General features: G+C 37.0%; 16 protein-coding genes across 16 annotated transcripts; 5 read left to right on the forward strand and 11 right to left on the reverse strand.

Moving 5' to 3' along the window:
- C9374_012189 (uncharacterized protein) lies at nucleotides 1–497 on the forward strand (the record flags this gene model as incomplete). Its single annotated transcript, XM_044687928.1, has 1 exon — nucleotides 70–497. A coding segment is annotated over one exon (428 nt), but the record flags the coding sequence as incomplete, so codon positions are not given.
- A 104-nt stretch (nucleotides 498–601) lies between these two features.
- C9374_012190 (uncharacterized protein) lies at nucleotides 602–1,834 on the forward strand (the record flags this gene model as incomplete). The annotated part of the gene is made up of 1 exon (XM_044687929.1): nucleotides 602–1,834. One exon carries the CDS (start codon nucleotides 602–604, stop codon nucleotides 1,832–1,834), a length of 1,233 nt encoding a protein of 410 aa, XP_044542498.1.
- Nucleotides 1,835–2,180: 346 nt separating this feature from the next.
- On the reverse strand, nucleotides 2,181–6,080 carry C9374_012191 (uncharacterized protein; the record flags this gene model as incomplete). Its single annotated transcript, XM_044687930.1, has 3 exons — nucleotides 2,181–3,220; nucleotides 3,362–4,537; nucleotides 4,580–6,080. The coding sequence occupies 3 exons, from the start codon at nucleotides 6,078–6,080 to the stop codon at nucleotides 2,181–2,183; spliced, it is 3,717 nt and encodes a 1,238-aa protein (XP_044542499.1).
- A 641-nt stretch (nucleotides 6,081–6,721) lies between these two features.
- C9374_012192 (uncharacterized protein) lies at nucleotides 6,722–8,622 on the forward strand (the record flags this gene model as incomplete). The annotated part of the gene is made up of 2 exons (XM_044687931.1): nucleotides 6,722–8,002; nucleotides 8,131–8,622. The coding sequence occupies 2 exons, from the start codon at nucleotides 6,722–6,724 to the stop codon at nucleotides 8,620–8,622; spliced, it is 1,773 nt and encodes a 590-aa protein (XP_044542500.1).
- Nucleotides 8,623–8,995: 373 nt separating this feature from the next.
- Nucleotides 8,996–9,286, reverse strand: C9374_012193 (uncharacterized protein; the record flags this gene model as incomplete). Its single annotated transcript, XM_044687932.1, has 1 exon — nucleotides 8,996–9,286. One exon carries the CDS (start codon nucleotides 9,284–9,286, stop codon nucleotides 8,996–8,998), a length of 291 nt encoding a protein of 96 aa, XP_044542501.1.
- Nucleotides 9,287–9,514: 228 nt separating this feature from the next.
- On the reverse strand, nucleotides 9,515–9,946 carry C9374_012194 (uncharacterized protein; the record flags this gene model as incomplete). Its single annotated transcript, XM_044687933.1, has 1 exon — nucleotides 9,515–9,946. The coding sequence occupies one exon, from the start codon at nucleotides 9,944–9,946 to the stop codon at nucleotides 9,515–9,517; it is 432 nt and encodes a 143-aa protein (XP_044542502.1).
- Nucleotides 9,947–10,182: 236 nt separating this feature from the next.
- C9374_012195 (uncharacterized protein) lies at nucleotides 10,183–10,764 on the reverse strand (the record flags this gene model as incomplete). The annotated part of the gene is made up of 1 exon (XM_044687934.1): nucleotides 10,183–10,764. The coding sequence occupies one exon, from the start codon at nucleotides 10,762–10,764 to the stop codon at nucleotides 10,183–10,185; it is 582 nt and encodes a 193-aa protein (XP_044542503.1).
- Nucleotides 10,765–11,260: 496 nt separating this feature from the next.
- On the reverse strand, nucleotides 11,261–11,665 carry C9374_012196 (uncharacterized protein; the record flags this gene model as incomplete). The annotated part of the gene is made up of 1 exon (XM_044687935.1): nucleotides 11,261–11,665. One exon carries the CDS (start codon nucleotides 11,663–11,665, stop codon nucleotides 11,261–11,263), a length of 405 nt encoding a protein of 134 aa, XP_044542504.1.
- Nucleotides 11,666–11,985: 320 nt separating this feature from the next.
- Nucleotides 11,986–13,457, reverse strand: C9374_012197 (uncharacterized protein; the record flags this gene model as incomplete). Its single annotated transcript, XM_044687936.1, has 2 exons — nucleotides 11,986–12,894; nucleotides 12,969–13,457. 2 exons carry the CDS (start codon nucleotides 13,455–13,457, stop codon nucleotides 11,986–11,988), a joined length of 1,398 nt encoding a protein of 465 aa, XP_044542505.1.
- Nucleotides 13,458–14,609: 1,152 nt separating this feature from the next.
- On the forward strand, nucleotides 14,610–16,165 carry C9374_012198 (uncharacterized protein; the record flags this gene model as incomplete). The annotated part of the gene is made up of 2 exons (XM_044687937.1): nucleotides 14,610–14,809; nucleotides 14,962–16,165. 2 exons carry the CDS (start codon nucleotides 14,610–14,612, stop codon nucleotides 16,163–16,165), a joined length of 1,404 nt encoding a protein of 467 aa, XP_044542506.1.
- A 206-nt stretch (nucleotides 16,166–16,371) lies between these two features.
- Nucleotides 16,372–17,529, forward strand: C9374_012199 (uncharacterized protein; the record flags this gene model as incomplete). The annotated part of the gene is made up of 1 exon (XM_044687940.1): nucleotides 16,372–17,529. One exon carries the CDS (start codon nucleotides 16,372–16,374, stop codon nucleotides 17,527–17,529), a length of 1,158 nt encoding a protein of 385 aa, XP_044542507.1.
- A 359-nt stretch (nucleotides 17,530–17,888) lies between these two features.
- On the reverse strand, nucleotides 17,889–18,716 carry C9374_012200 (uncharacterized protein; the record flags this gene model as incomplete). The annotated part of the gene is made up of 1 exon (XM_044687941.1): nucleotides 17,889–18,716. One exon carries the CDS (start codon nucleotides 18,714–18,716, stop codon nucleotides 17,889–17,891), a length of 828 nt encoding a protein of 275 aa, XP_044542508.1.
- Nucleotides 18,717–18,829: 113 nt separating this feature from the next.
- C9374_012201 (uncharacterized protein) lies at nucleotides 18,830–20,920 on the reverse strand (the record flags this gene model as incomplete). The annotated part of the gene is made up of 1 exon (XM_044687942.1): nucleotides 18,830–20,920. One exon carries the CDS (start codon nucleotides 20,918–20,920, stop codon nucleotides 18,830–18,832), a length of 2,091 nt encoding a protein of 696 aa, XP_044542509.1.
- A 108-nt stretch (nucleotides 20,921–21,028) lies between these two features.
- Nucleotides 21,029–22,002, reverse strand: C9374_012202 (uncharacterized protein; the record flags this gene model as incomplete). The annotated part of the gene is made up of 2 exons (XM_044687943.1): nucleotides 21,029–21,813; nucleotides 21,990–22,002. The coding sequence occupies 2 exons, from the start codon at nucleotides 22,000–22,002 to the stop codon at nucleotides 21,029–21,031; spliced, it is 798 nt and encodes a 265-aa protein (XP_044542510.1).
- A 654-nt stretch (nucleotides 22,003–22,656) lies between these two features.
- Nucleotides 22,657–23,496, reverse strand: C9374_012203 (uncharacterized protein; the record flags this gene model as incomplete). The annotated part of the gene is made up of 1 exon (XM_044687944.1): nucleotides 22,657–23,496. The coding sequence occupies one exon, from the start codon at nucleotides 23,494–23,496 to the stop codon at nucleotides 22,657–22,659; it is 840 nt and encodes a 279-aa protein (XP_044542511.1).
- A 656-nt stretch (nucleotides 23,497–24,152) lies between these two features.
- C9374_012204 (uncharacterized protein) lies at nucleotides 24,153–25,450 on the reverse strand (the record flags this gene model as incomplete). Its single annotated transcript, XM_044687945.1, has 4 exons — nucleotides 24,153–24,688; nucleotides 24,772–24,795; nucleotides 24,934–25,099; nucleotides 25,166–25,450. The coding sequence occupies 4 exons, from the start codon at nucleotides 25,448–25,450 to the stop codon at nucleotides 24,153–24,155; spliced, it is 1,011 nt and encodes a 336-aa protein (XP_044542512.1).
- Nucleotides 25,451–25,611: the final 161 nt, after the last annotated feature.

Genomic DNA, 25,611 nt, shown 5'->3' on the forward strand with positions numbered 1-25,611 from the left:
AACCTCTTTATACCAACGAATTCATGATTGATTAAATCCATCTGTTATTTTTTGTGAAATGAATGATAGGCGTTTGGGTTGGACCTTCTCGTCAAGCCAGATTCATTCATCTCAATAAGGAAAAGGAAACTTCCAAGAAATTGTCCTTCCAAAGTGCACCTTACACTTCCAAGAAGAGTCTCTTCCATAATCGTGGCATGCTTCAGAACATCAAATACAATTCCTTACAACGTATTGATAACATGTTGCATTCGTATCGAATTCGTACATTGAAATCACTCAAGCAACAATCTCAACCAACTACAGGTGAATCGAGTTTGAGTAAACCACGAGTTGGAATTCAAGGACCTCTTGCTTCTGCTGGTGCAGGTTTGAGTCAGAAGGAATTGATGAAGAAGATTTATGTCAAGAAACAAAAACCAATGGCAGTGATTGGAGGACCATCGAGTTCGAGTCAAAAGAAGACGACAGCACCTGTTCAGAAGAAGAAGCAGTAATCGATGACGCGTCAGAACAACAAGATCATCAATGACCCTGTTGAAGAAAATTGTAAATAAAGTAACATGTTGAGAATTTTCTGGAAGTTGGGTTCACAAAAAAAATGTCAAAACGAGAACATGAAGAAGCCTTTTCGGAAGTGTTTTTTGATTTTTATGATGATCGTTTAGATGAGGAAAAGCGTAAAATTAGGAAAATGAATTCTTCATGGAACGATCATGAGGATCGAGAAATGAACGATCATCATACTACGACAGCAGCTATTGTCGTCATCATTATAGATTTTGAAAATACGTTATTGCAGAACCATCATGAAAGTACTTGTTACGGAGTAGATCAAGCACCATCTGAATTTTATTCCTTGCAAGAATTAAGCTCTAAATTGAAAAGAAAATTACGGAATGAAAGTATGCATCGGGCTCAACCATTTTCAATGAAATTTGAATATGTGGAATCGTTACGGTCGATTGGTTTTATACAACCTGTGGATATCAAAATCTCATACGTATATTCGTATATTATTGCGTCAGAAGGGTTTTCTCGTGAAATTCTGTTTTTTGATTTGAAATCTAAACGATTGCATACCAAGTTGTTTTTATTTTCAAAGTATTTATGCGTGGAGGAGAACAATGAAGAATCAGTATTGTTATTTGGTTGTGAGCAAACGAATGATGTTTTCAAATTTGATTTGCAAAAGGTGGCGACAACCAATCAAAATTCCTCCGTAGATCATAATGATTTTGTTTGGAAATCCAACTGTACCGAGATGCCTGGATCTATTCAAGTTCTCAAAACACAAGTATTTGTGGCATCGTATGAAAAAAAGTATATTGACATTTTGGAATTAAGCACTGGAACTCTGATTCAAAGATGTCACTTGGAATACACACCACGGTTCATTCAATTTATACCACTGCGACTCTATGAGCACCCGTATTTGATCATTATCGAGCACAAAATATTACCACGCATTTCTTTGTTTCAATATTGCACATCTGAACAGAAATGGAAGAGAGAACGATCGTTGGGAACGTTTGGGTCGCTCGATACGGGTGAATTCTTTTCGCCGACTCGTGTTCTTTATGACAGAGCCTACAAACATTTAATCGTTTCATGCAAAGCAGTAGAAGGACTGTGTATTTTATCTTTGGATGGAAAGGTTTGTAAAATTACTTGTGAATTGGGATTAACCTTTAAGATTGTGAAATCATTCGAACAAGGGTTATGCCCATCACGAGAACGTTTCGAAACGCCAGATGGAATATGCTTGAATGAGTGGACAGGAGAGTTATTTGTTTGTGACGTTGTCTACAGACGAGTGCAAATATACAAGTAGTAGCTTATTGCAATTACAAACTAATACCAATTTATTTTAAAAGAAGATGAACCAAATCTTTACGAAATTCAGAAAATAGCACTGAGCGTGAAAAATCTTTACAAAATTAAAAAGTCACACGCGTTAAAAATAATGAACAACAACAACAACAACAACTTACTCTCGGAGAGCACACCATACTCCATCAATGATAACAATGATTTTTTGGTGTTTTAAAGTGCTCCGATCACATACTCATCTCTCACACGAGAGACGGAATTATCATCTTGACAGAATGATAATCACATAGTTATTATTATATAGATCTATGGCCCGAATGATGAATCATTTTAGTTGTCTCTTCAACTTACCAATGTAATAAATGATGGTAATTCTTGATCAAAATATTTCTTGCTCCATTACCGTCACGAGGGATGTGGAAGTGACAATGATTGCAATGAAACCATTTGCTTCCATAAAGGTCTTCCTTGATCACTGAACAATTTCCACACGTTTTCGATGTATATTGTTCTGTGACAACATGTACCTTGCATCCACGCATTTCTGCCTTTTGCAAGAGTTTCATTCGAAAATCATAGTGTCTAAATCGCAACATTTGGCGAACAGTTTTTCTAGTAATTTTTCTTCCAACCCATTCGGAAGTGTTGGTGGTGGTTTCACTTGTAGTGGTGTCCCTTGATTCCCATCCTTCGAATGGTGAAGACGATGCAACAAGAGGTTCTGTTCGCACATCCATATTCTCCGTTTGGCCATTAGTATAACCTTCTTGTCCTTGACACGTGGTATCTTCTTTTCCTTGACGCTTCCTTTGTTTTTGTTTTCTAGCAATCATGGCCTTGACATTAAATTCAGGTATTATAATTTCAGAATAGTGGAAAGTTAAATAGTCAATAATTTTGTTATGCATATCATTCACCTTATTTCTAATTTTGCTTTCCAGTCTTCTAATCTTCTTTTTTAAGGCTTTTCTTAAACCCTTATAAAATTTTCGTTCCTGCCGAGAATTGTATTTTAGAAATTTGTTCTTGGCAATTTCCGACCTGAGCTGATCTTGCTTTAGAGAAAGGGAAAAGAGTATGGTGTTTTCTCCTTGAGCGGCAAACTCCAACGCGTCTCCATTACTATCATAACCATACATGAAGCATCGAACACCTGGATCCAATGCAATGTATTCCTTTCTGAGTTCATCTTGAGAAGGTTGTGGGCAGTCCTTGAGAAATTTCGTGTCATATTCAGTTCCACTGTTCGAATTGGACTCGTAAAAGCTTTTATCAAACCGTTGGAATTCTTGTCGAGTTAAAGCTTTGTGATAACGGACTGGAAGGCAAACAAAATATCTTCCTCTTTCTCTTACAAAGGTTGTCTCGTGTGAAAATTTTTTGTTGTCTTGATGTTTGGGTAGGCGATGGGCAGACGGATCATGGAAAAATTAGAATTCAGAAAAGTTCCAATCACATAAATCAATCACATTCATGTAAGAGATTCAAATCACATGTAAGTAAAATCGAAATACATATATATACATACCAATCTCTTCCTTTAACCACTTTCGTGCTCTTGCAGGATAATAAAATTTCAAAAGATGATCCGTAGATTTCTTGGAAGGACATGCACTTTCATTCCCTTTAAAAAAGGTAGGTTTTAACAACACTCCTTCCTGTGATAATGAAATGTTTGTCACCTTGAACGACTGATATGGATGTTGATTGCTTCGTCCTTTCATTTCGAATTCACGAGGTTGTCGAGTAAAATGCTTGGGATTAAATCTTTCGTTCAATTCCTCATCAGTAATCATCTCCTTCTTTCCTTTTTGAACCTTTTTAAGAAATTTGGATTTGGCCTTTCGAGCAGCCTCTTTGGATTCCTTTTCTGCTGCTTGCTTGTTTTTATATCTAGTAATTTTCTCAGCCTTGACAAAATCCTTCACAGCGTTCAATTTAATATCTGCTGGACAATGTTTCAACTCTTGATCCCATAGCCACCTAGTTTGTTTGAATCTCAGGTTGGTTTGGGGATTCTTCAAAATTTTAAAGTAATCGTCTTCTGTGGTGGTAAGGAGTGTTTTTCCCTTGTTTTGCTCTAACATGAAATGAAGGAGACATGCTTCGTTATAAGTATGGTTAGAATTGAAGAAAAATCTTTCAAAGACCTTCTTTTGTTCTGAGGTGAGTTTCAATCTCACTTTCTTTGTTCTCACAAAATAATTGTCTTCGTTTGAGATTGAGAAGGAGGTGTAAATTTGTTTTAGCAATTTCTCGATAGTGTCATCAGCTTTTTCCTTTGATTCCGCAGTAGTGGATGAATTGACTCCATTCTCAGCAGTCATAGATGAACTCACTCCATTCTCAGCAGTAGTGGATGAACTCACTCCATTCTCAGCAATCGTAGATGAATTCACTTCATTCTCTGCAGTAGTGGATGAATTCACTTCGTTCACAGTAGTCGCAGATGAACTCACTTCATTCTCAGCAGTCGTGGATGAATTCACTCCGTTCTCTTGAAGCATTGTTAAAGACTCCTCCAACGCAGATACTTCCTTGAATTCCTGAACAAGCTTCTTCTTTTCTGACCCGAACTTGCGTCCGTTGAACGAGCAGACTGTCCTTTTAAACTTGGAATTTCCACACTTACATGGCGTCTTTTTCCAAGTTTCTGATTTACTCCACACTTTTTCTACCAATTCCTTCTTGCTCGGAGGTGGTTCTGTGGATGGACATCGTTGGCGAACGGAGAGGGTAAACTAACTTTGGGTCGGTATTTTCAAACCATTCTTGGCAAAACATGACACGGGACAAATCTTGTTCAAACGATCAACCGTATCATCATGCCAAAACGGTTTTCTTAACTCCTTTGAATCAGTTGAAACAGTGGAATTGGGAACCATCCTTCTTTTATTCAATCTCTTCTTCGATGGTTGTTGTTTGTGATAGAGTTGCCTTTTTCTTAACCGTCGAACCTTATTTTTCAGCGACTGAAATGTTCGGTGTTTAAAGTAATCTCGGTAAATTTGTTCCAAATTCATTCCCTTCCGCAAGGATGTCACAATTAAATCCTCTTCCGACTGTGAATAAGGTTCTCCTGGAGTCGTTGATACATTGGACTTGTTCGATGATGGTTGTGCTTGTCTTAATGGTAAGGGTTTGGATGGACTTAATTGACCAATTTTCATAATCATTTTCTGGTAATGGTCAGAATTGGTCCATGTTTCAGGAAAAGTTATCGATACAGTAGAGGTAAAGGTGTTAATATTAGTGATTTCTGAAAAGGTTAAATCATCGACGCTCCATTGAATGATAAAATTTGTTGCATCTGAAGCATCATATGCTCCTTCCAATCTGGCACGATTAATCTTTCTTTTCAATTTCTTATACTTTTTCTTCAATGAGTTGATGGATCTATCAAAAAAGAATGTACCAATCTTGCTCCATTCTATATTGAATTGTTTTAAAAATAACAACATGTAATGTTCTTGGGTTGCGTATGCTTTTCCTTGATCGAGAGAGAGAGGTTCAATACTAATTCCACGCTCCAAATAAGCAGTCCTTAATAAGTCTCCAAATTTATCAACAGTAGATACGTCTTTCAATACTTCCAATCTCTGCCAATGAGAAGCAATCTTCTTCTTTTTCTTTGCTCTTTCTTCCTCACACTTGTAATGATCACTCAAAGTGTGTTCACATGGCGAAAATTTAATTTGCGCCATTGGTATGTATGGAGGGATAGAGAAACCACCAAAACCACCAACGCCTTTCAATTTACGCCATTTATCAATACGTTCCATCATGGAACGTTTTTGATAAGGATGCTTGTATATCATTTGTGGTTGCTCCTTTACCACCAAGACTCTCTTTGAATTTTGAAAAGTTTTTTCAATTTCTCTGGTAGGATTGGGTGATTTGATGGGGTTGATATTAGAAACCGATGGCTTGTCAACATGTTCCAACTTGGGTGATTCTTGGTCCTTTGTTGATGTTTGTTCTGAAATTCTTGGAGGAAATGGTGGAATGATTGGATATAATTGAGGAGAGAAGGGATTTAGAGGGATCCATGGCGGAGGGAATTCAGGTTGAAAAGAGAGATTTGGGGAGAAAATGGCGGGATTTGGAGGGAAAATTGGTTGAGAGGATGGATTTTGTTGAGTGAAAAGATTGGGATTTGGTGGGAATATAGGTTGAAGGAATGGATGATGGGAGGAGGTGAAACGAGGGTTGTTTGAATTATTCTCCTCACGACTCTGGTTGTTCATGATGAATTATTTTTTTTAAAATATCCTTAATATTTTCTATCGTTTGGGTTGGTTGGTGATGATAATGAATAACAGCAAGCCTTCCGAACCAATGATGCCCTTTTGAGAGATTCAATACGAACCAATGATGCCATTTCCTAGGACTCATCTGACTCTTCATCAGAAGAAGTATCACTGTGATCATCACCCACCCGCTCGTAATCGTAATCCGTTCCATACTTCTGCCCCTCACGGCTCGTTATTAAGTAGTCCCTTATTTTCAAGTTTCATCGGTTGTTGTTGTTGCTGCCATTTATCAGTCCTTATTATCATGTTTCATCCAAATGTTGTTGTTCTCACGAGTTGCAAATGTTCTGCATGTACTATTTGTATTTTGCCAAAAATCGTTATGCAATTCCGGGCGGATCTGCCTAAAGCTTTACAAGGCATACACCCTCTCGGTTGGAATTGAGGCAAGAGTTGTTGTGCAATAAAGTACATAAACAAAAGCACTCAAATGATGCATCAAGAAACGTTGACCCTCGCCAACTCGCCAACAAACTCGCTGGAGTATTTTGGCTCGGGTTAAACCACTGTGTGTCACTCTTAATTTCGTAAAGAAATAGTGTGGCAACTTAATTTTGTAAAAGCACTTTAAAAAAATGATTAGGACTTGTTCTTCGCCATCGTCGGTTACCTCAGCAGCGAAGATGAGTCTTGTTCGTTTCACCAATATTTATACATCTTCAAGGTTACTACGGAATCATCAAAAGAAATTTTTCGTCTTCCATCCCGATACGATCCAGTCCAATCAAAATCATTTATACATGGATCATCAACGGAACCACAACAGCATGAGAAATATTTCTTTTCAATTTAATAAGAATGAGGAAATTCCCGATCATTTTGATTTTGTGGTGATTGGAGGAGGCTCCGGAGGCATTGCTTGTTCCAAACAACTCTCACTTGCTTCCAATTCAAACACAAAAATTTGTTTACTAGATTATAGAGATCCGTCCAATCATTGGCTTGCGGAAAGAAATGGCAAGCTGAATGGTTGGTTATGGCCACTCGGTGGAACATGTGTCAATGTTGGATGCATTCCAAAAAAGCTAATGCATAAAGCTGCACAAATCGGAGAAACCCTTTCGCATGATGCCGCCGAATTTGGATGGAAATTAAAGACCGAGCAGCACGATTGGAAAATTCTCGTCTCCAATGTACAAAACTATATCAAATCTCTGAATTTTGGATATCGAACAGCCATGACACATACCTATGCGTTTGATGCACAAGATTCGTCACAAAAAAAGCTCTACTATCTCAACATGAAAGCCAAATTTATTAATGACCATACATTGGAATTGACTGACCCAAGAAAGCAAACCACACGAACCATTACAGCTGATCGAATTATTATTAGTGTGGGAGGCACTCCCAATATACCAAGCGACGTGCCCGGTGCTAATGAATATTGTATTACGTCAGATGACATCTTCTCGTTACGAGAGGCACCAGGAAAAACACTTGTGATTGGAGCTTCATATATTGCTTTGGAAACGGCTTCATTTCTACGAGGTCTTGGCTATGATAGTACTGTCATGATGAGATCAATACCACTTAGGGGATTCGATCAAGAATGTGCTTGGAAAATTGTGGATGGTATGAAAGATCGAGGAACAAAATTCTTGGAGCGATGCATTCCTGTCAAGATTGAAAAGATTGATGGAGAACATGACGAATATTTAGTTCACTACAAAAATCTTGACAATGGAGCAATTCACACTGAAAAATTCAATACAGTCATGTTTGCTGTTGGACGAAGAGCTGTGACATCTGAATTGAATATAACTTTGGATATGGATGATAATGGAAAAATTATGGCCAATGAACGCGAAGAAACCTCAAAAAATCATATTTATGCCATTGGAGATTGTATTAACGTAAGTGACAACGAACATGGTTAAACTTTACTTAGTTGAATTGGAAAATTGTAAAATCTGTCACTTTCACTATTGTCATTTTCAATGCATGACGGTATTTTCCATTTTGATATGATTGATATTCACAGAGAAAAACCGAACTCACACCAGTGGCCATTAAGGCTGGCACATTGTTAGCCAATAGACTTTGCTCTGTTAGCTCTGAACTCATGGACTATGACAATGTACCAACCACTATTTTCACACATCCTTATGAATATGGTTGTTGTGGATTATCGGAGGAAGAAGCCATTGCTCGTTTCGGAGAAGATCAAATCGAAGTGTACATTTCTAAATATGCTCCTATTGAGCATTCTCTTGCTCATCGAGATGAGAACAAGACTTTTATGAAACTTATTTGTCATAAAACAAATGAAAACACAGAAAGAGTGATTGGATTTCATTATATTGGAGATAATGCTGGTGAAATTACCATGGGAGTTGCAGTTGCAATGAAATCTGGTGCAACAAAACAAGATTTTGACAATACCATTGGAATACATCCAACCGCTGCAGAAGAAATGACGTTTTTAACCATTACGAAACGATCTGGAAAATCAGCAGAAAAAGCAGGATGCTGAGGATAGCTCTCTACCACTACTGTGTACAATTTGCGCGCCTAGATTGTCGACATTTAATGGTCTAAATATTGTTTATTAGGCGTACGATCTAGGCCTGAGAGAGAGGATTTTATGGAACAAGATTGAGAATTACTAGTGTAATTATCCTCTCTCACGAGAACAAGTGGTAGAGATTTTCAAGGAAAACCACAAAATGCAAAGTTCATATGATTGCTTTTTGGAAACTTGCGTGACATTACATACTGACAAACGTATCACTTTCCCAATACGAGTCCAATGTAATTGAAAAAGAGTTTCCATTGCTACAAATACAACATGTGAATTTGCATTCGAATATTGTATTTTCAACAACATTTTAACACAATCATTTATCTCAACGATTCTTTGTACTTTCATTCGCATTGAATGGCACGGACAAGGAGAAGGGATTATCATCCTCCTCCATGATAGAAATGGAAGGAGCCGAAGTGGAATTGATGGGATCTGTGGTTGAAGAAAAGGTCCATGCTCCTTCTGCACCACCTAATTGGTGGCCTTCTTGTTCTTGAAAGTGATGATGAGACTCTCCAACGCAAGCACTGTAGCCCTTTGAAAGGTGGTTTCGTTGTTGATCGGAAAGGTAGTTGTTGGTTTTGTGTCTGTGGTGCAAATGTTCTTCTTCCATTTTGTTTTGACCCATTCAACAAAGCAAAAAAAGGTCATGGATTGGTGTTGGACGAAAAAGGGAAGTTCCCACTTTCGCTTTTATGATTTACAACGGCTGTACAATTGACGTCGTATTGAATTCCACACAGAATTCTTTGTACATTCATTTTTGTCGTAGATGTTGTACAATTCTGCAAACACATGAAAGCAACACAACATTTTTCAAATGCAGAGCCGTTTATTGCTGTTAAAAACGATAACGACAATGACAAGCATGCCTTTTATCACAATAACAAATATACGAGTCAGAGCTTTCGTACCAATCGTATGGTTCACAGTCGCCATAATCACAGTCCACAGCATCCTCAAGGCCATCTTCTCTTGAATATGACTCTTCGTCATCCTCTTCAGAAGGGATGATAGGCTTGAACGATGCTGGATTATTGCCACTCGAAATCGCCATCTCATACATGTAATTACTATCAGGTAAAAGGACATTGCTAGTTGTTGTTGTTGCTATTTGTTGCTCGGAGCCATCGTGATGATGATGATCTTCGGATAAACCGAAACTAATAACATCAAGCTCATCCACCCAAAGGGCACGGCTCATGTTAGAGAAATAATAATTATAATAATTAAACGGAGGAGAGAAGTGATGAGCAGTTTGTTCCATGCCCATTCTTCTGTGTGATGGTGTGTGGATGAATAGTTATTAATAATGATGATGATGAAATTCAAGAGAAGTGCTTTTGTTTTTTTTTTTGTTTGGAAGGATAAAAATAGTGTCGTGAATTCAAATGAAATCCTCAATTTGTAATGAAGATGACCAGCATGATGAGAAGTGTTAAAAACATATAACTGGAACGAGAATTCCCAACTCGCTTCAAACGAAGAGAGAATGATACCGAATTTTTATTAATAATTGTTATTGTTGTTACTAGTATCATTGGTCAATGTATTCATATTCGTTTGAAACATTTCTCTCCCTTGTCCAAATGTATTCTGAAATGTATTCACAACTTGTCGATTCGTTGTAGGATTACTCGTTTGACAACAACAAAAGAACACAAGTAATCCAATCAAACTAAAGATCATAATTAAAAAACCACCTCCAGCACCAATACTTGCTCCAACAATGGTGATGATATCTACATTACTTTGCATTAAGGAAGTGTTGTCAATGGTTTCACTTGAACAACATGATTTTCCAGAACGACAATACTCTCCATTGGAACAACATGTTGATCCATTGGGAATACAAGTATAGGTGTCTGGAGAACATGGGGTCAATCCAGAAACTTGACAGCAGACACTGTTGGCACAAGTCAAGTTACTTTTTGTGAGCGAATCATGACAACACACAGCGCCTGATTCACTGTTAACGGATTCCATGCTGTTTGACCACATGGGTCTCTTGATTGGACTTAGGAACAATTTACATTGTACTGAAGAAGCAAAGAATAGGAAGACAATGAACTGAATGAAAATTGCTTTCATGTTGAGAATTGTTTTTTTTTCTGTCAAACCGCAACAAGTTGTTGAAATACTCTCCTATTTATTTGTAATCCACAGTGTTGGTGCTGATTAATGTCGAAACCATCCTATTGTTTCAAATGTGAAATTTGAAACTTCTCTTGCTTTATATAATTCGAGAGTTGAAGTTTCCAACATGACAAGTGAAGGTTTGAACTCAAACTTCGTGATTTTTTGAACGTTAAATTTGTTAAGGAATCACGTTTTTACGGTACAGCTACACCGTTCCAAACCAAACTCAACACTGTAGTCTGTTTATCATTATAATAACGCCATTAATGGAAAAAATTATTAAGGTCATTGAGGCATGAAAAATCCTTCTTTTTAAGAACATAAAACCACGTGTGATTCTCATCCCTTTCAAAATAGAATCATATTCTTGGAAAACTGAAGAAGATCATTTATTATTGAAAGACGACAGAACAATGACATGATATTGTCATCCAAAGAACTCGGAAAATTATGGATAGTACACTGCATCAAAAGCCTCTCCCAAAACCGTATCACAATCTTCTTGAGTGCTTAATGGGAATATGTCAAAGGATTCCACTGCTGTTATGTCATCCTTCAAGTCATTGTGGTCATTGGTTTCTTCTTCTTCTTCTGATGCAAAGTTATACTCAACACTCGACTCGAAAGAGTCTTCTTGTGCTTCTTCTCCATCAGCTTCAGAAGAAGAAGACTGAACTTGTATAGTTGACAAGAACATTTGGAAAGTCGTTATGGTTTTGAATGAGTAATGATTGCCAAACTTGTTGTGTTTATCATTCGCTTTTTGAATCTTTGAAAGCTTGGGAGCCTTGGCTTTATCGGAATCTTGATGAAGAGAGGAAGAGGTATTAGAGTTATTCATTGAAGGAGTCATTGAATGGTCCTTGTTCGTTAGTGAGTGGTTGATTTTCGTTGAGAATATGAACAGATTAGATACGTTTTGAGAAATTAGAGTCAAAATGCTGAAAAGCACTCTTTACAGAATGCTGGAGTTGTTGCGAGTGTTTGCTGAAACAAGAGGCCTCAGTCCAGTGAGCCACTTTTTTTTCATTGGTTTTCAGATAAAAATAAACGTGAAAATCCAGCCAAATGGCATTTGACAGTTCCCAACTCAAACAGCTCTGAAATTTAATCCTCTTCAATTAATTGAAAAAATTCATGATAATCAATGAAAACTATCCTTTCCCGAAATGATTATCTTCTCACACAAATCAATTGCTTTATCTTTTCCTTCAACTCTTCCCAATGCCTCTTCACAGGTTCTCCCACAAATTTCTTCAACTTTTCATGAATGGGATCCTTTTCCAATCGCTTCTCTTTCGTCACACTATACATGATCACTCCCAACACTAAAATTGCCAATGCCTCCAAATCCATCGCTGTCAAATGTGAAGAAGTGGCAGGTCCAGCCAAAATTGGAATCATAAAACCAATGGTTGACAAAACCAATCGAAGAGCCGCTGAAATTACAGCCAAAGTACTCGATCCATATTTGAATACAAACAACATGGAAATGTTAAATGCCAAGTTGAAACACATAAAGACTAAAATCACAGCCCAAACCATTTCACAGGCATCGCCTTTTGCTGAATTCATTCCAGCAAAACATTTAAATCCATTTCCTAAATATTCTCCAAATTGGGAAATATTCAATGCCGAGTACGGAGGAGGAAATGGAATAAAAGCAATGGGAATGGTAAACAATCCAAAGATCAAGTTGAAAACCATGGTCCAAGTTTGCATGTACCAGACATCCATATCGACATCTCGTAAACATTTTTCAGTATAAACATTGGAAGCAGCACTCACGACAGTTGACAGGAAAATGAGAAGTGCCCAAAACAATTGAGAAGAAATACTCTTTCCAGGACTCGAAGAAAGAAGAAATGTTGGTAAAAGATCCAATCCAATTCCAATGGCGACGAGAAGAATTCCACCTAAATGAAGAATGTTGTAACGAATGGAAAGGAAGAGGAAGGAGAGAAGAACATTGTTGATAATGACTGCTTGATTTAAGGCAACGTTTAAATCTCCATCAATGTAGGCGCTTGGAACTACTGAAATGAGATTGGAAATGCATGAAAGAAGTCCTAAAATTGCAAACTGTGTGAAAAATATCATGACATGCCAAATGTCAAACCAAAGATTAATTTCATCCACTGCTTTTAAAATCTTACCTTATAGAGAGGAAAAGTTCTCATCTCTTTCGTTATGGATTTCGTAACAAACATTTTAAACCAAACAATTGGCCACAACAAGACACAAAATAAAATCGGAAGAAGGACCGAACTCAAAAACACGGAATAATTTTGCATTTGTGTGGAAATTCGAACAATTAACACAAAATCGACACTCCGTGTTAAAACCATCACAACGGTCGACACGAGTGTAATGATCAGAGCCAAACGAATGGAATAGTTGCGTGAAAATAGAGTGAATTTAAGTTCCTTTTCGAACAAGGATTTCTTTGTCGTCTCTTGTCCATGTTCATGGCCATCAAATGGAATGGTTGTGTCGTTGGCCACATCCATTTCTGGACTTTGTTTTCGTTTCAGAATGGGATCTTCCTCTTGAATGGAGTAAGTGTTGGAATGAACAAGATGATGTGCCGATTCATCATTGTTTGGTTTAAAGAATTTCAAAAGCTTGTGCATGACGTTTGGCATTTCTGTGACGAGTAATGTACTTTTTTTGGAGAGGATTACAATTCCTATGGGAAGATGACAATGATTCTTGTCTTGGTGGATTCATTCACTTGGAACGTTTGGTATCTTTTCTTTTGAGAATTTATCTGCGATTTAATAGTTCATTACTATTCTCACCCCGGAGAATCCGGAGTGTAAATTCTCCAGGACATGTTGGAACAAGAGAAATAACGGGGAATATTGACAAAAAATAAAACCCTGTAAATTGAGCGAGAGAGTTTACAACGAGATCGATAGCTTGGGAAAGGATTCCATTTCTATGAAATGATGCCAAATCGTGAGATTTTTTCAAAATTGCACTCTCGTGTTACAACAACCTCACTTGAATAAGTCCAGAACTTCGTTTCAGTCACTATTCAATGCAATTCTAAGGTGTAACCCGCACACAATTGAACTCGTTATTAATTCTAAGGCCCAATAAGGCAAGTAGAATACAGATGAAATGTTGCCATGTACATAGAATTGTTTTCGTTTTAAACTATGATTCAAACACTGTCTCCAATTTGTGTGACAATGACAGGATCACTCACTTGTACAATCATGAAAGCATGAATTGGTTTCGAGTATTTCTTTGCTTCTTTCAAGGATTGGACATAGACACTCAGTTGTTTTGATTCGTTGTCAACAAGACTCTGAACTGTCCTCATTCCAGTTTCTGTGGACTTCTCTCTTCCAAAGTGGATCGTTTTGTTGGAAGTTTCAGCAATTTAGTTTCGAGTAAACACGAAAGCCCGTTGTTGTCTTTCTTTTCAGTATTATTGTAACTCCAAGCCCCTCTCCTCACATCTCTCTTTGCTTGTAATTTAGATTCAAGATATAATACACGTTTCAATTGAGCTTTGCTCCATTCCAAATCAAAAAGTGGTAGTCTCTCAACGCCAAACTTCAACATTTTTTTCATGTTTTGACCATTTTCATCACTCACAAACAATATTACTTAGACGAAAAAGTAGACAGAGGGCCTTCGGTGTACATGTTTCTTTAATAAATTTTTTTATATAGTGATTAATACATTTTATTTTTGAAGGAGCTGCTATCAACTAGTATTAAGACGCCCTTAATTATGGACCAACTGAATATAAATGGACAGAGTTTGTGTGATCAAAGAAAAAAATGAGTCAGTTTCAACCAAGCCGTTGTTTCTTGTTGGGTTTTGTCCTTTTTTCGGTTATGATCATTGAAACATTTTCATTATTGGATCATGATCGGAATGTAGCTGCCTTGCCGATTTATTCGAACGAAAAATTCAACACCAAGATCGGAAGTGAAAGACTTATTGGTGGAACTATTCCATACTTTGAAACGGAGTGTGGGTTCGTATTATGAAAGAATATTGATCGCAAGTTATATATGGATTTATTACAATCATGAATGGCAATGTGGATCATTGACATTGTGATCTCATATTTAATTTGATCGGATTCATATAATATTGCAAAAATATTGTCGACATTGAATTGATTAGAACGAATTTTGAAGTGGGTCAACAAATTGGAGCTCACTTTAAAGATAGAATTCGATCATTATTGTTCAACAACTCTCTTCCATTCCAGAGGGTCTATCTTCCTTTTTCAAAACAACATCCGCAAGTGATTGAGCAGCTGTATAAAGTCAACAAGCTTTATTTTCCTGAATATATTCAAGAAATAGAGGGTGTGGCTAAAGGAGCCAATGTTCCTTCGGAATGGATATTCTTAATGAATGTTGGAGTTGAAATTGGAAATGGCGTTTCAAATGCATCAGCCATCTATTCAAGAAAGTTGTTTGAGAAATCCCCATTTTTGGATAAGCAATGTTCTGACGTTTTCGTGTCTGTTGTGGACAATCAGATCGCGGCAAATCCACAACAACTAGTTGCCTTACTCGGTCACAATGAGGATGCTTCTAGTTATAGCCAAGATTATGATTATATTGTAAAGAGTTGTATCAAGTCAGACAAGTCAAACGCCTCTTTAATTTTCACTGCCTATCATTATGCAGGTCAATTGCCAGGCAATGCTTTTGGATGGAATGAATATATGGCATTCTCAACCAATGCTCAATTTCCCACAATTGTTCGTCATTCAGGAAATGGAGTTGCCCGAAATTTTGTCAATCGATTCGTGTACGAGTCGAAAAACGTTGAACAAGCAACTGAAAATTTGAAGCGTTTTGGATTAATTTTAGCGAGTGGATTTGCTTCTAATTTGGCTTCGTTACCTGAACCCAAAGAATTCTCCTCATCCACAGTTCAACGATATGAAATGGCAGATGTTGAAAGTGCTCCCATGATTACACAAGGAGTTTTAGAAATGACCATTCACAAAGTAGAGCCCATTGTTGTAAACCATTCTTCTTCACCATCATTTTACTTTCATTTAAATTCATACAGAGATTTAAAAGTTCCTCAATATCTAGACCCCAGTAGTGTTCACAGACAAGCACGAATGGAGCAATTTATCAACACTAGTGTCACTACACCACAACAAGTTCTCTCCATTCTTGGTGACAATCAAGATAAGGAATATCCAATTTATAGAAACGGAGCTCCTCCAGATACCGATGTTAAAACATTGGCAACTGTGTTATTTAATCTAGTGACAAGAGAAGTGAGTATTTACAATGAAAATCCAAAACATGCCAAACCAATTTACACATTCAAGAATTGGATGGATTTGGAACAGCAATGAAATTCATCATCAAAAAAAATGCTTTAATTTCTAAAACTTCATCAACACACTATTTTTCATCATTTTACAGCTGAAAAGTAACAACATTGAAATTCGTTGGACACGAGCATATAATACTCGACATTTTATAATTTTCAAAATTATATAAAAGAATTCATTGAATCATCATCATCGGGATCATCGTTGTTTTGGAAGAAATTGAAAGAATGATATCCTCACATACCTTTCATCGGTTGCAAAAACTCATTCATCATTTAGTTCCAACCGCATCTATTCCGTCCAATGTAGAAGAAACCTCTTCTTCACTCCATCCTCGTGGAAAGCCTTCTTCTCAAATTGATCCAAATGAGAACAATTCCGTAATAATGGAATTTTCATCACCCGAAGAAGCCATCATCATGGTTGATAATGAACGTGATTTTCATGATTTATCCAAAGCATTCCGAGAAGCAAAATCTTTGATTCCATCTCCGAAAATTATTATGGGAGATTTAACTCAATTTCTGAAAACGGTACAAAGTAACACTACGAATGAACAGAATTCAAATAGAGAATACAATAACAGTACTTTCCATGTTTCATCGATTTCTCAAAACTATACGAGTAATTACCAAGACAAGTTCACTTTTGGAAATAATAATTCTGCAGCCTTGAAGAAGATAACAGGATCAACAACTCCACACTTTTCAAATGCTATCTCTATATCGGCTGATGCAGCGGAGGATGAGCTCGATATTCTCGTAAGAAGAGCTGAAGAAATGAGAATTCAAGAGGAATTGATTGAAAAAGGTACATTAAAACATGCCTCTGGAAAAATCTATGAAGTTGTGAAATATATACCACATTTAATTGTCCCGACATATGTCGAGGAAAGTACTCGGGCTGGTATGGAGAGTAGAGAACGACGACGACAGAGAATCAAGATTTTGTACGATGTGCAAACCACACGAGCTCAAACACCTGCATTTCTGGATGTGTCACAAGATGACCCAAAAACACCTCTTGCTTTTCGATATATTCGAATTATTCTGACTACTGCAGAAGCGAGAAGAGCTCAAGATATTCATCTCGATCAATACAGCGCGAATTGCATGAGTATTGTCTATGCCACTCAATTGGGTGTGACTGGAAAATTAGTTCTCAAAGGAGCGGTCGTTCAATCCATTATTTACTACATTGCATTCTATGATTTATTGAGCAGTGGAAAGCCAATGCCTGGCGCTGTGAGAGACTACTCGCTGAAAATTAAGGTTCGTTCGCACGATTTTTTGCAAGGCACATTTAATGTGTATCGTGTGAATTGTATTAGAACGAATCACGAATTAGGGTTATATCATATAGTGATGAGAACGTTACAAAATTAATGGATTGATAATAGGATTGTGAACATTTTGGAAAAAACCCCAAGGTTACAAACGAATGAATTTCATATGCGTTTTTGGAACACAGTGCTGAATCATGGTGACATGCATCATTGATTTGCAATGATAGCTCATCCAAATTGGAATACTTGCTATTAGCTACTATTCAAAAAATTATTTGAAATCTTTTCGATTTTATTGAAGGGTGGCAGGCTTGGTAGACGGTTCGTACATGTTGTTGTTGTCATAAATACTGGCCCATATTAAACAACAATATTAAATAATAAAAAGGAAGTGAAAAAACTCTAGGAAAATCTAGCATTAAAATTGTGAACATTGGTTACAGCAAGAAAATTAATTGCTTAATCCTTCTTGCTTCCCTTCTTCTTGGTTGACTCTTTTTTCTTGGATTCCTTCTTCTCTGGTTTTTGTTTCTCCTCCTCTTCCTCTTCCTCTGCTGCTTCTGTCATTTCTGTATCTTCTTCCTCCTCTTGCTCTTCTTCTTCTTCTTGTTTGTACTCCTCATCCTTGGATTCGTCCATCGTGGAAGAGCCTCCTTCCGATTTCTTCTTCTTGTGTGATTTTTCAGTCTCCGCAAAATACTCGGTATCATCAGCATTTGGATAAATCTTGTGGCCATTGGCCTCGATGGCATGTTCCACATCTTTGGCTTTGATGGTTACTCTATCGGCATACACAGTGTAGACTGCAGAACGATAGAGAACATCCTCCAGAATATCCATATAAATACCCTTCACGACATCATAGACATCCTTATTAATTCTGAGAGCACCAGCTTTCAATGCCATTCTCTGAATGGATTTGCTGTTAATCATCTTTGGATCCTCCGATGATCGTCTCTTGCCAATCTTGCCTGATGATGTTGTTGTTGTCTTTTTGGTCTTTTTCTTGGACTCCTCTTTAGCAGGCTCTGTAGAAGAAGCCTCAGCCGAGGATGATGATGCCACGGCAGCTGCTGGCTCTTTAGTTTCCGTGGTTGAAATCTTCTTTGCTGTACCGGATTTTGATTTTCCTTGAGAACTCTCTTTTCCAGTACTGGTCTGAGAGGATGATGCTGGTGTTGTTGTTGCTGATGATGATGCTGCTGCAATGCCTTCTTCATCCTTGACCTCTTTCTTTTGGCCTTCAGCTTTTTTTTGAAGAGGAACGCTTGGTTTTTTTGGGGGCATTTTTTTTTGAATTTTTTTTTAATGCAATGCTTTTTCACTTCGCCAACTTGTTGGAAGGTGTTTGTTAAGGTAGCACAAATATTTGAAATAGTGTTGTTGATTCATATTTGAATTTATGGTGGTGATGACGAGTTCATTCGATCAGAACCGACCTGATACAATTGTTGAAGTCTCAAGAGAATTTTTTGTTCCAGAGCAGAAGTGGCGGTTTTCTTCGTCTTCTTTTCAGGATCGACTGCAGTCAGAGTGGTTGGCTTACTCGAGTCGTTGTGACTGTTGTGATTGTCATTATGGACACTATTACTTTTCACATTCTTGGTCTTTTCTTGAACTTGATGCAACAATTCTTGATATTCACGAATGAGGGAAGTAAAATCATTTTTCGAGACGTAGCTGTTTTGAAGTGAGAAATCTCGAATGGTTAATTGGAGAAATTTCAACTCTGCATTCGAAGGATCTTCTTTTGCGAGTTGTTCCAATTTAGGAGCTGCTTCTGGTAATCGTTTGAGCATGTGCATTCCTGCTACATAAAACGATGCTGCTTTCACAACATTTGGTTCATGCTCTTCAAATAAAAATCGTAATGTAAAGAGAGTTTCAAAGGCCTCACAGCATGCCTCTGCATTACGAGCATAAAAGTACGCTCTTGATTTCAAAAACAGTACTTGATTCAACATGTGATTTGTGAGAAGGAGAGGATTTCTCGGAAATAGTAGTTTTTCTAATTTTCCCAACTCGAGTAACATGCTCTTCACAGCGCTTTGAATTTTGGCTGCAAGTTGAGATCGTGAAAATAAATCAATTTGCATGCTATAGAGTTGTGCCTTACGGAGAGGAGTTGGAAGGAATGGAGTGAAACCTGAGGTGAGATAGGGTAATTGGTCCTTCCGTGTTTGTGGTGGTGTTTGTTCTTTGAGAATATTTTCTAACTTTTCAACCAAGGAAAAGGCAGATTGTAGCGCTTGCTCAATTTTGTACACATTGGTATCAAAATCTTTCATCATTAAGAATTTTGCCTTCTTTTCCAGAACCAAACAATGGAAATATAATATATAGGGATTGTTTGGATCCGTTTTCAGTAATTCATTCAATTGAGATTCTACCATAGCATAGGATGATTCGTTTCTAGCATTAAAATTAAAAATGATTCGACACAAATTCATGCATGATTTCACATTGATAGGTAAGTCAGTGCTCCAATCGAGGATAATAGGCGTGGATTGTTGTTTCAATAAGGATTCAAATTTTTCATGTACCGTTTGCCACATTTTCAATAATATGGTTTTTTCGGTCATGGCTTCACTCATCATCAATGGCTCATTGAACAATATTGAATAACAATATCCCACAATAATCGACATGTTTAGAGTGACGGCTGAGTCATTCTTTTCCTTAATTGCCTCACCAAAAAAAAGAAGTAAATGTTTTTGAATATCGAATTGTGCCAAAATTGAATGTGAAATGTAATTAGACCATGGAGTAGAGTTCATGATATTTTTCACTACTTCATCTGTCATTACCATCCCAATACCGCTATCATTCGAATGCATAGTCGACGTTTCAGTAGTATCTGTTGCAACTGACTGGTCAATCGATGAGAAAATACTAGGATGATTTTTCTTGATTATGTCAACAAGCATTTGTGAAGTTTCACTTTGTTTTTCTTGCAAATTTAGTCTCCATTCTGGTGTATCGAAATGCCAAGCTTGTGCTATGGATTGAATGACTTTTTCCAAAAGAGGTAACAAATCATTGTACACATATGGTACATGTTTCGAATCCATTTTGAAATTTTTCATGACATTCATGAGATAAACTCCGGCCATTGTCTTGTTATTATCTTGCATCAAGTGGTTGACATGTGCTAAATGATTTTTCAAATCCGATTTAATTTTCATGATTGTTTCTCGAGTGGTAGAATCCAATGATTCCACAGGTTCAATAATAACAGATTGTTGTGAGTTTCCATCTTCCATTGTTTGATGTTGTTTGGAACCAGTCATCACTCCTTTCGATTTTTGATTTATTTTAGAAAATATATCCATAGAGGTATTTCTCAATTGTTGTTGTTGTTGTTCCTGACAGCACATGGTCAATCGGTTATTCCCAAAGAAATGATTTGTTTTGAACAGCACTCCTGCGAGGTTCCGATGGCAATGACGAGCCGAATGGGAAGAAAGTTTTCCGATGACAGGTTTGAACATTTTTTTTTTCAATTTCCCAACTGGATTTGGTGAACAAATAAATAAATTGTTTTTTTCATTTTACACCCATACATACATTACAGATGAATTCAAACACCACACTCAGGCTCATTTCGATGAGCCCAATTCACTCAAACTCTTATACACTGCATATTTGAAATAAATCAAAGAAAGACTTTCTCCAAATCCTAATAAAGCTCCCTTATACAGACTTCTCAAATTCTCTCTCTTCGTATGAGGAACATGACCGCTACCAAAATACATTTGATGTTTGTACAGAGCTTCCAATGGTGTCAATACCAATTTTGCGAGTCCCAACGATAATGACTGAGCTAATCTCTCAGCATACAAACTGCTTGCTGTGTCAAATGGCAAATACTTGCTTAGCAAGTTATCGAAAATGACACTCGATAAACTCTCTTCAACTACGCCGTACAACACAAAAGTTCCCACAGAGATGAGCCAATTAGCCCAAGTATCGCCACCAGGACATGCGGATTGAACTCCAATACATCCACCATAACCATTCACCACACTTCTCACTCTCTTTGCAACGAGAGGATATGTAATCACATCACTCAACATGCTTGTTGCAACACTGGGAATTTGTAAATTCCATTTAGCAGAAAGTGAATTCAAGCCTACCCGCAAGAAGAATCCTGAGAATTGAATACACAATTCTTCACCCAAACCCAAAAACCAAGGAGGTGGCAAAGCAATATGACGATCCGATATTAATTGTGCAGAGAATTGCTCCCGAGTTTTCATATTTTGCATAGGAACGAGTAAAATTCCTTTTGCAACGAGGAATGATAGGATGCCAGAAGCGGCATGAACACCAATGTAAGCCTTGCTTTGAGAAGCACTTTCAATAATGACGGAGGATTCTTGTCCTGTGCAAGTCAAGGAGTAACGATCAAAAAATTTCAATTATTTAAATATTTCATATCGTTTGCAACATCGGATCATGATAATGGTGTGATATTGGAAAATTCATATTGATTTTCAGAGTTCCGATCCAACACAATATCATTACTTTGTAGAAGTATTGTTCAAGCCAATGACCTACCATGAGCAGACATTTTTTTGAAATTACCTTAACTAGAAGAGAGAGAGTTGAAAATGTACAAATTTGTTCTTGTTAAAAAACATACAACCATTTGTCCAACGAATCTTTACACACGTTTCTCAAAGGTGCTCAAGACTGTTCAACAGAAAAAAGATGGCTACGGCCATATCACGATGAATGCACCTCATCCCGTCCGATTTGAGAAGTTAAGCATCGTCGAGCTGCATCAGTACTGAGGTTGGAGACAACTTGGGAACCCTTTTTTCTTTTTTGAAAACTTGATCTCAACGAAATGCACTTGTCGTGGAATTATTGTTGAACACATTACAAATCTGGAACTGCAGTGCTGTAGCCTTTTATTCTTGCCTACGAACAATCCACCTTAATATGAATTGTCATATCGTTTTCACATTGGACCATGAACCATGTTACCAAGCATTTCATCTGATTTCTCTAATCCATTGTTAGTAGTTAACCCATGAAAATGGATTCTTTTGTTCAGCTGATTCATGAGATCCACGTACACTTTGTTTGATCGAAAGTATTAATATTGAGAAAATGTGAATCATAATAAATTATTGGTAATATTTTGGTGTACACTGTGTCTAGTGTCGTTCAACATTAACAAAATTCACATTTGGACGCATAGGTAATGATTTTGCTTAAATTACTCAGAAAATATAGACAAGAATTGTTCTTTGGAAATTGTTCCAGTCTTTGCAAAATCAATTTCATAAAACATTTCTTCAAATACATGTGTTGGTAAATACTCTCCAACCTTTTCCATCGAGTTTCTTAACGATTCCATGGTCATATATCCAGGTTTGGTTTTGTCCTCAAAAATCACAAATAATTCATTCAAATCTTTAAAGAGTTGTTGTTGATTTTGCTTGGTACCTTCTTCATCATCATTGATCGCGTCCAATTCCTTATTTTGTAGCTCAATAGTTCTTAATCGTTCTTCCACATCTGGAAATTCTCTCTGTACTGCATAGGCCACGAAGGCAATAAACTCTGGCAAGTCAAAGGCATATCGATATTCCACATATTGATTTGCTTTTTTCAATTTTCGTTTGGAGAGGAGAGGAGATTTTGCATCTTGCGCTCCAGGTAAACTAGACATTGATGTGGGCGTAGTAGTGGACGTTGCAGTAGTAATTTCTTGATCTGCTTCTTGTTGCTTGGAGGATTCCGATAACACAATTTCATTATTTTGGAAATTCTCATCATCATGACTCTCGCCCACACTTTCGTCATCATTAAAATCGGAATTATTATTATTCGTGATGATGGATGAATAGCCTTCATACAAGGAATCTAATACGAAACGATCCAAAGCCTTCACTTCATTGATGAGATCTTCTAAATCACTTGGATCAATTCGCACTCGGAGTGCTTGCAGTACAATTTCTAAATCTTTGGTTGTAACATATCCCTTGTTTTCTGCGTCGAGAAGGGAGAACGCATGTCTGCATTGTTGAACAGTACTCAACGGAAGGGCAAACATATTGTATTCGATCTGCAATGAATTTTTTTGTTTGTGTGTAATAGATGAGATTGTGGAAGATTCCATTTCATAACGTGAAATGGAACAGAGAATGGACGTGACAACTGTTACACATAGTGCTGAACTCAATGCTGCCAAATTGAGATAACAAAACAAAAATTAAGGCAGTGTAACTTGAATTTAGAAGGACCTAGTTGGAGAGATAACCAAATTTCCTGAATCTTGATAAAGGCGCTTTGGGGTAACATCTATGAAGTCAATGTCTCATGACTTAATTCCCAAAAATGCATCGTAATAACAATGTTTCATTCTTTCCTGATACAGTTTCTACTCGCTGGATTACAATTTAAAAGCCAGCTTTTTCTGTCTGACAGCTGTAATTATGATATCTTTATCACATTTCAATTCAGCAGATGCATCCATTTTGATTTGCAGCAGCCAGGACGACATCACGATCTCTTGTGATTGCTTCAGAGACCAATCGTAACGCCAAGCCATATTGCTGAACAGCTGCAATTTCTTTGTCATTCTTCAAATCATCAGAAGCAAACAACACTGATTCAGCACTGATTGCTATTCTCGGATTTGGGTTGAAAAATGTTTACGTTTTGTTTTGAAGTAAAAATATCAAATGATTTGTTTATTGCCCTCCCATGTTACAAGTGTTGAAGTTTTGTTTGAAGGAATTCAAAAACTGCTTCTCTGCAACACTCAGAGGTATATTCATGTTTCAAATGTCCTGCACTTCGACATTCACACGTTGTTGCTCCTTGTTCTCGTTTCGGTAGACACAACACATCATTACATGGTTTTTCACTTTCTACCCAATTCACAGCATTTTCCACAATGAACTCACGCACTTGTTCATGACTTGGATCCAATGACAAATTGATCCATGAATCTGTAAATGCAACAGCTCTCACTTTGGAAAGTGTTTCTCGAGTACGGTTTTTCAATAATTCCATCGTACACCAACCACCAGCTGAATGAGCGACAATGACCATGTCTTTTGCTGCTGCTTTTTGAATGAAATGATCCCAAACATACGTTGCATGATCTGATGGAGATTCATGATGAGGAATGGGTTTTTCGATATCTTTCTTTAAGGAGGACTTGTTTCTTGAAAGAAAATCTTCCTTTTTGTATTGGAGATGATCATTCAGTTGTGAAGGAATGTATGTATTTTGATTTGCTAATTTTGGTGATTAAAATAAGATTCAATATTTTGGTGGAAAACATGATCATTCGAAAAGTGTGTATATTACTAATACTTACGATTGAGAACAATCACTCCATAACCTTCTTTCAGGCTTGAACAATATAATTGTATTGAGTTCCAGTTTTTAACGAATCATGCATACCTATGATTGCAATTGGATCATTTTCCATCCAAATGGTCATTCATAATACTTTGATTCAAATTTAGAGTATACTTACACAAACTACGTGACCATTGACCTGCTCGAACACCTCCAGATCCTTGAATCAATATCAACAGCTTGTTTGGATTTGTGAGAGCATCCTTACTCATGAAAATGTTAACCATTTGTTCTTTTGGAAGATTAAAGTCTAAAGGCAACCAAATCTCGTCCAATTTACATCTCTTTCGTTGAATTGATGAAAAATATCATTCTATATTCACTACTGTCACAACAATTCAATAACTTACGTTTTTCAATAATTCCTCCTGTACAAACTTCGTGACCATTTTCGAGAGTGCATCGTTGTGAACATGTGACACAAAATGAAATTTTCCTCCATCCATATCATTGACAAACAAACCAGGCTTCTCATTGCTCAACAATTCCAATGCCTGGATGTATTGAGATGGATCTTGTTCAAACAATTCATCATTAGGTTTTTCAGGCATGTTTGAAAAAGTGTAATGAAAATCTTGTAATCTTTCATGACGATCGGGAATGGTTTGTAATACAAGATTGAATTGTTTTTTCATTTCTTGAGATTCCGAAGCGATTTGTTCAACAATTTCAAATGGAACATAATCCTTGGTAGTGTTTGGAATGGATTGGAATGGAAACTTTGTTTTTCTTCCAAAAATTGTTTCTGAACATGCTGAATGAAAGAGTCTTTTGGGAAAGAATAGGAACCATTGTC

The sequence above is a fragment of the Naegleria lovaniensis genome, assembly GCF_003324165.1.
Source record: "Naegleria lovaniensis strain ATCC 30569 chromosome Unknown tig056, whole genome shotgun sequence".
Taxonomy (NCBI): domain Eukaryota; phylum Heterolobosea; class Eutetramitea; order Acrasida; family Naegleriidae; genus Naegleria; species Naegleria lovaniensis.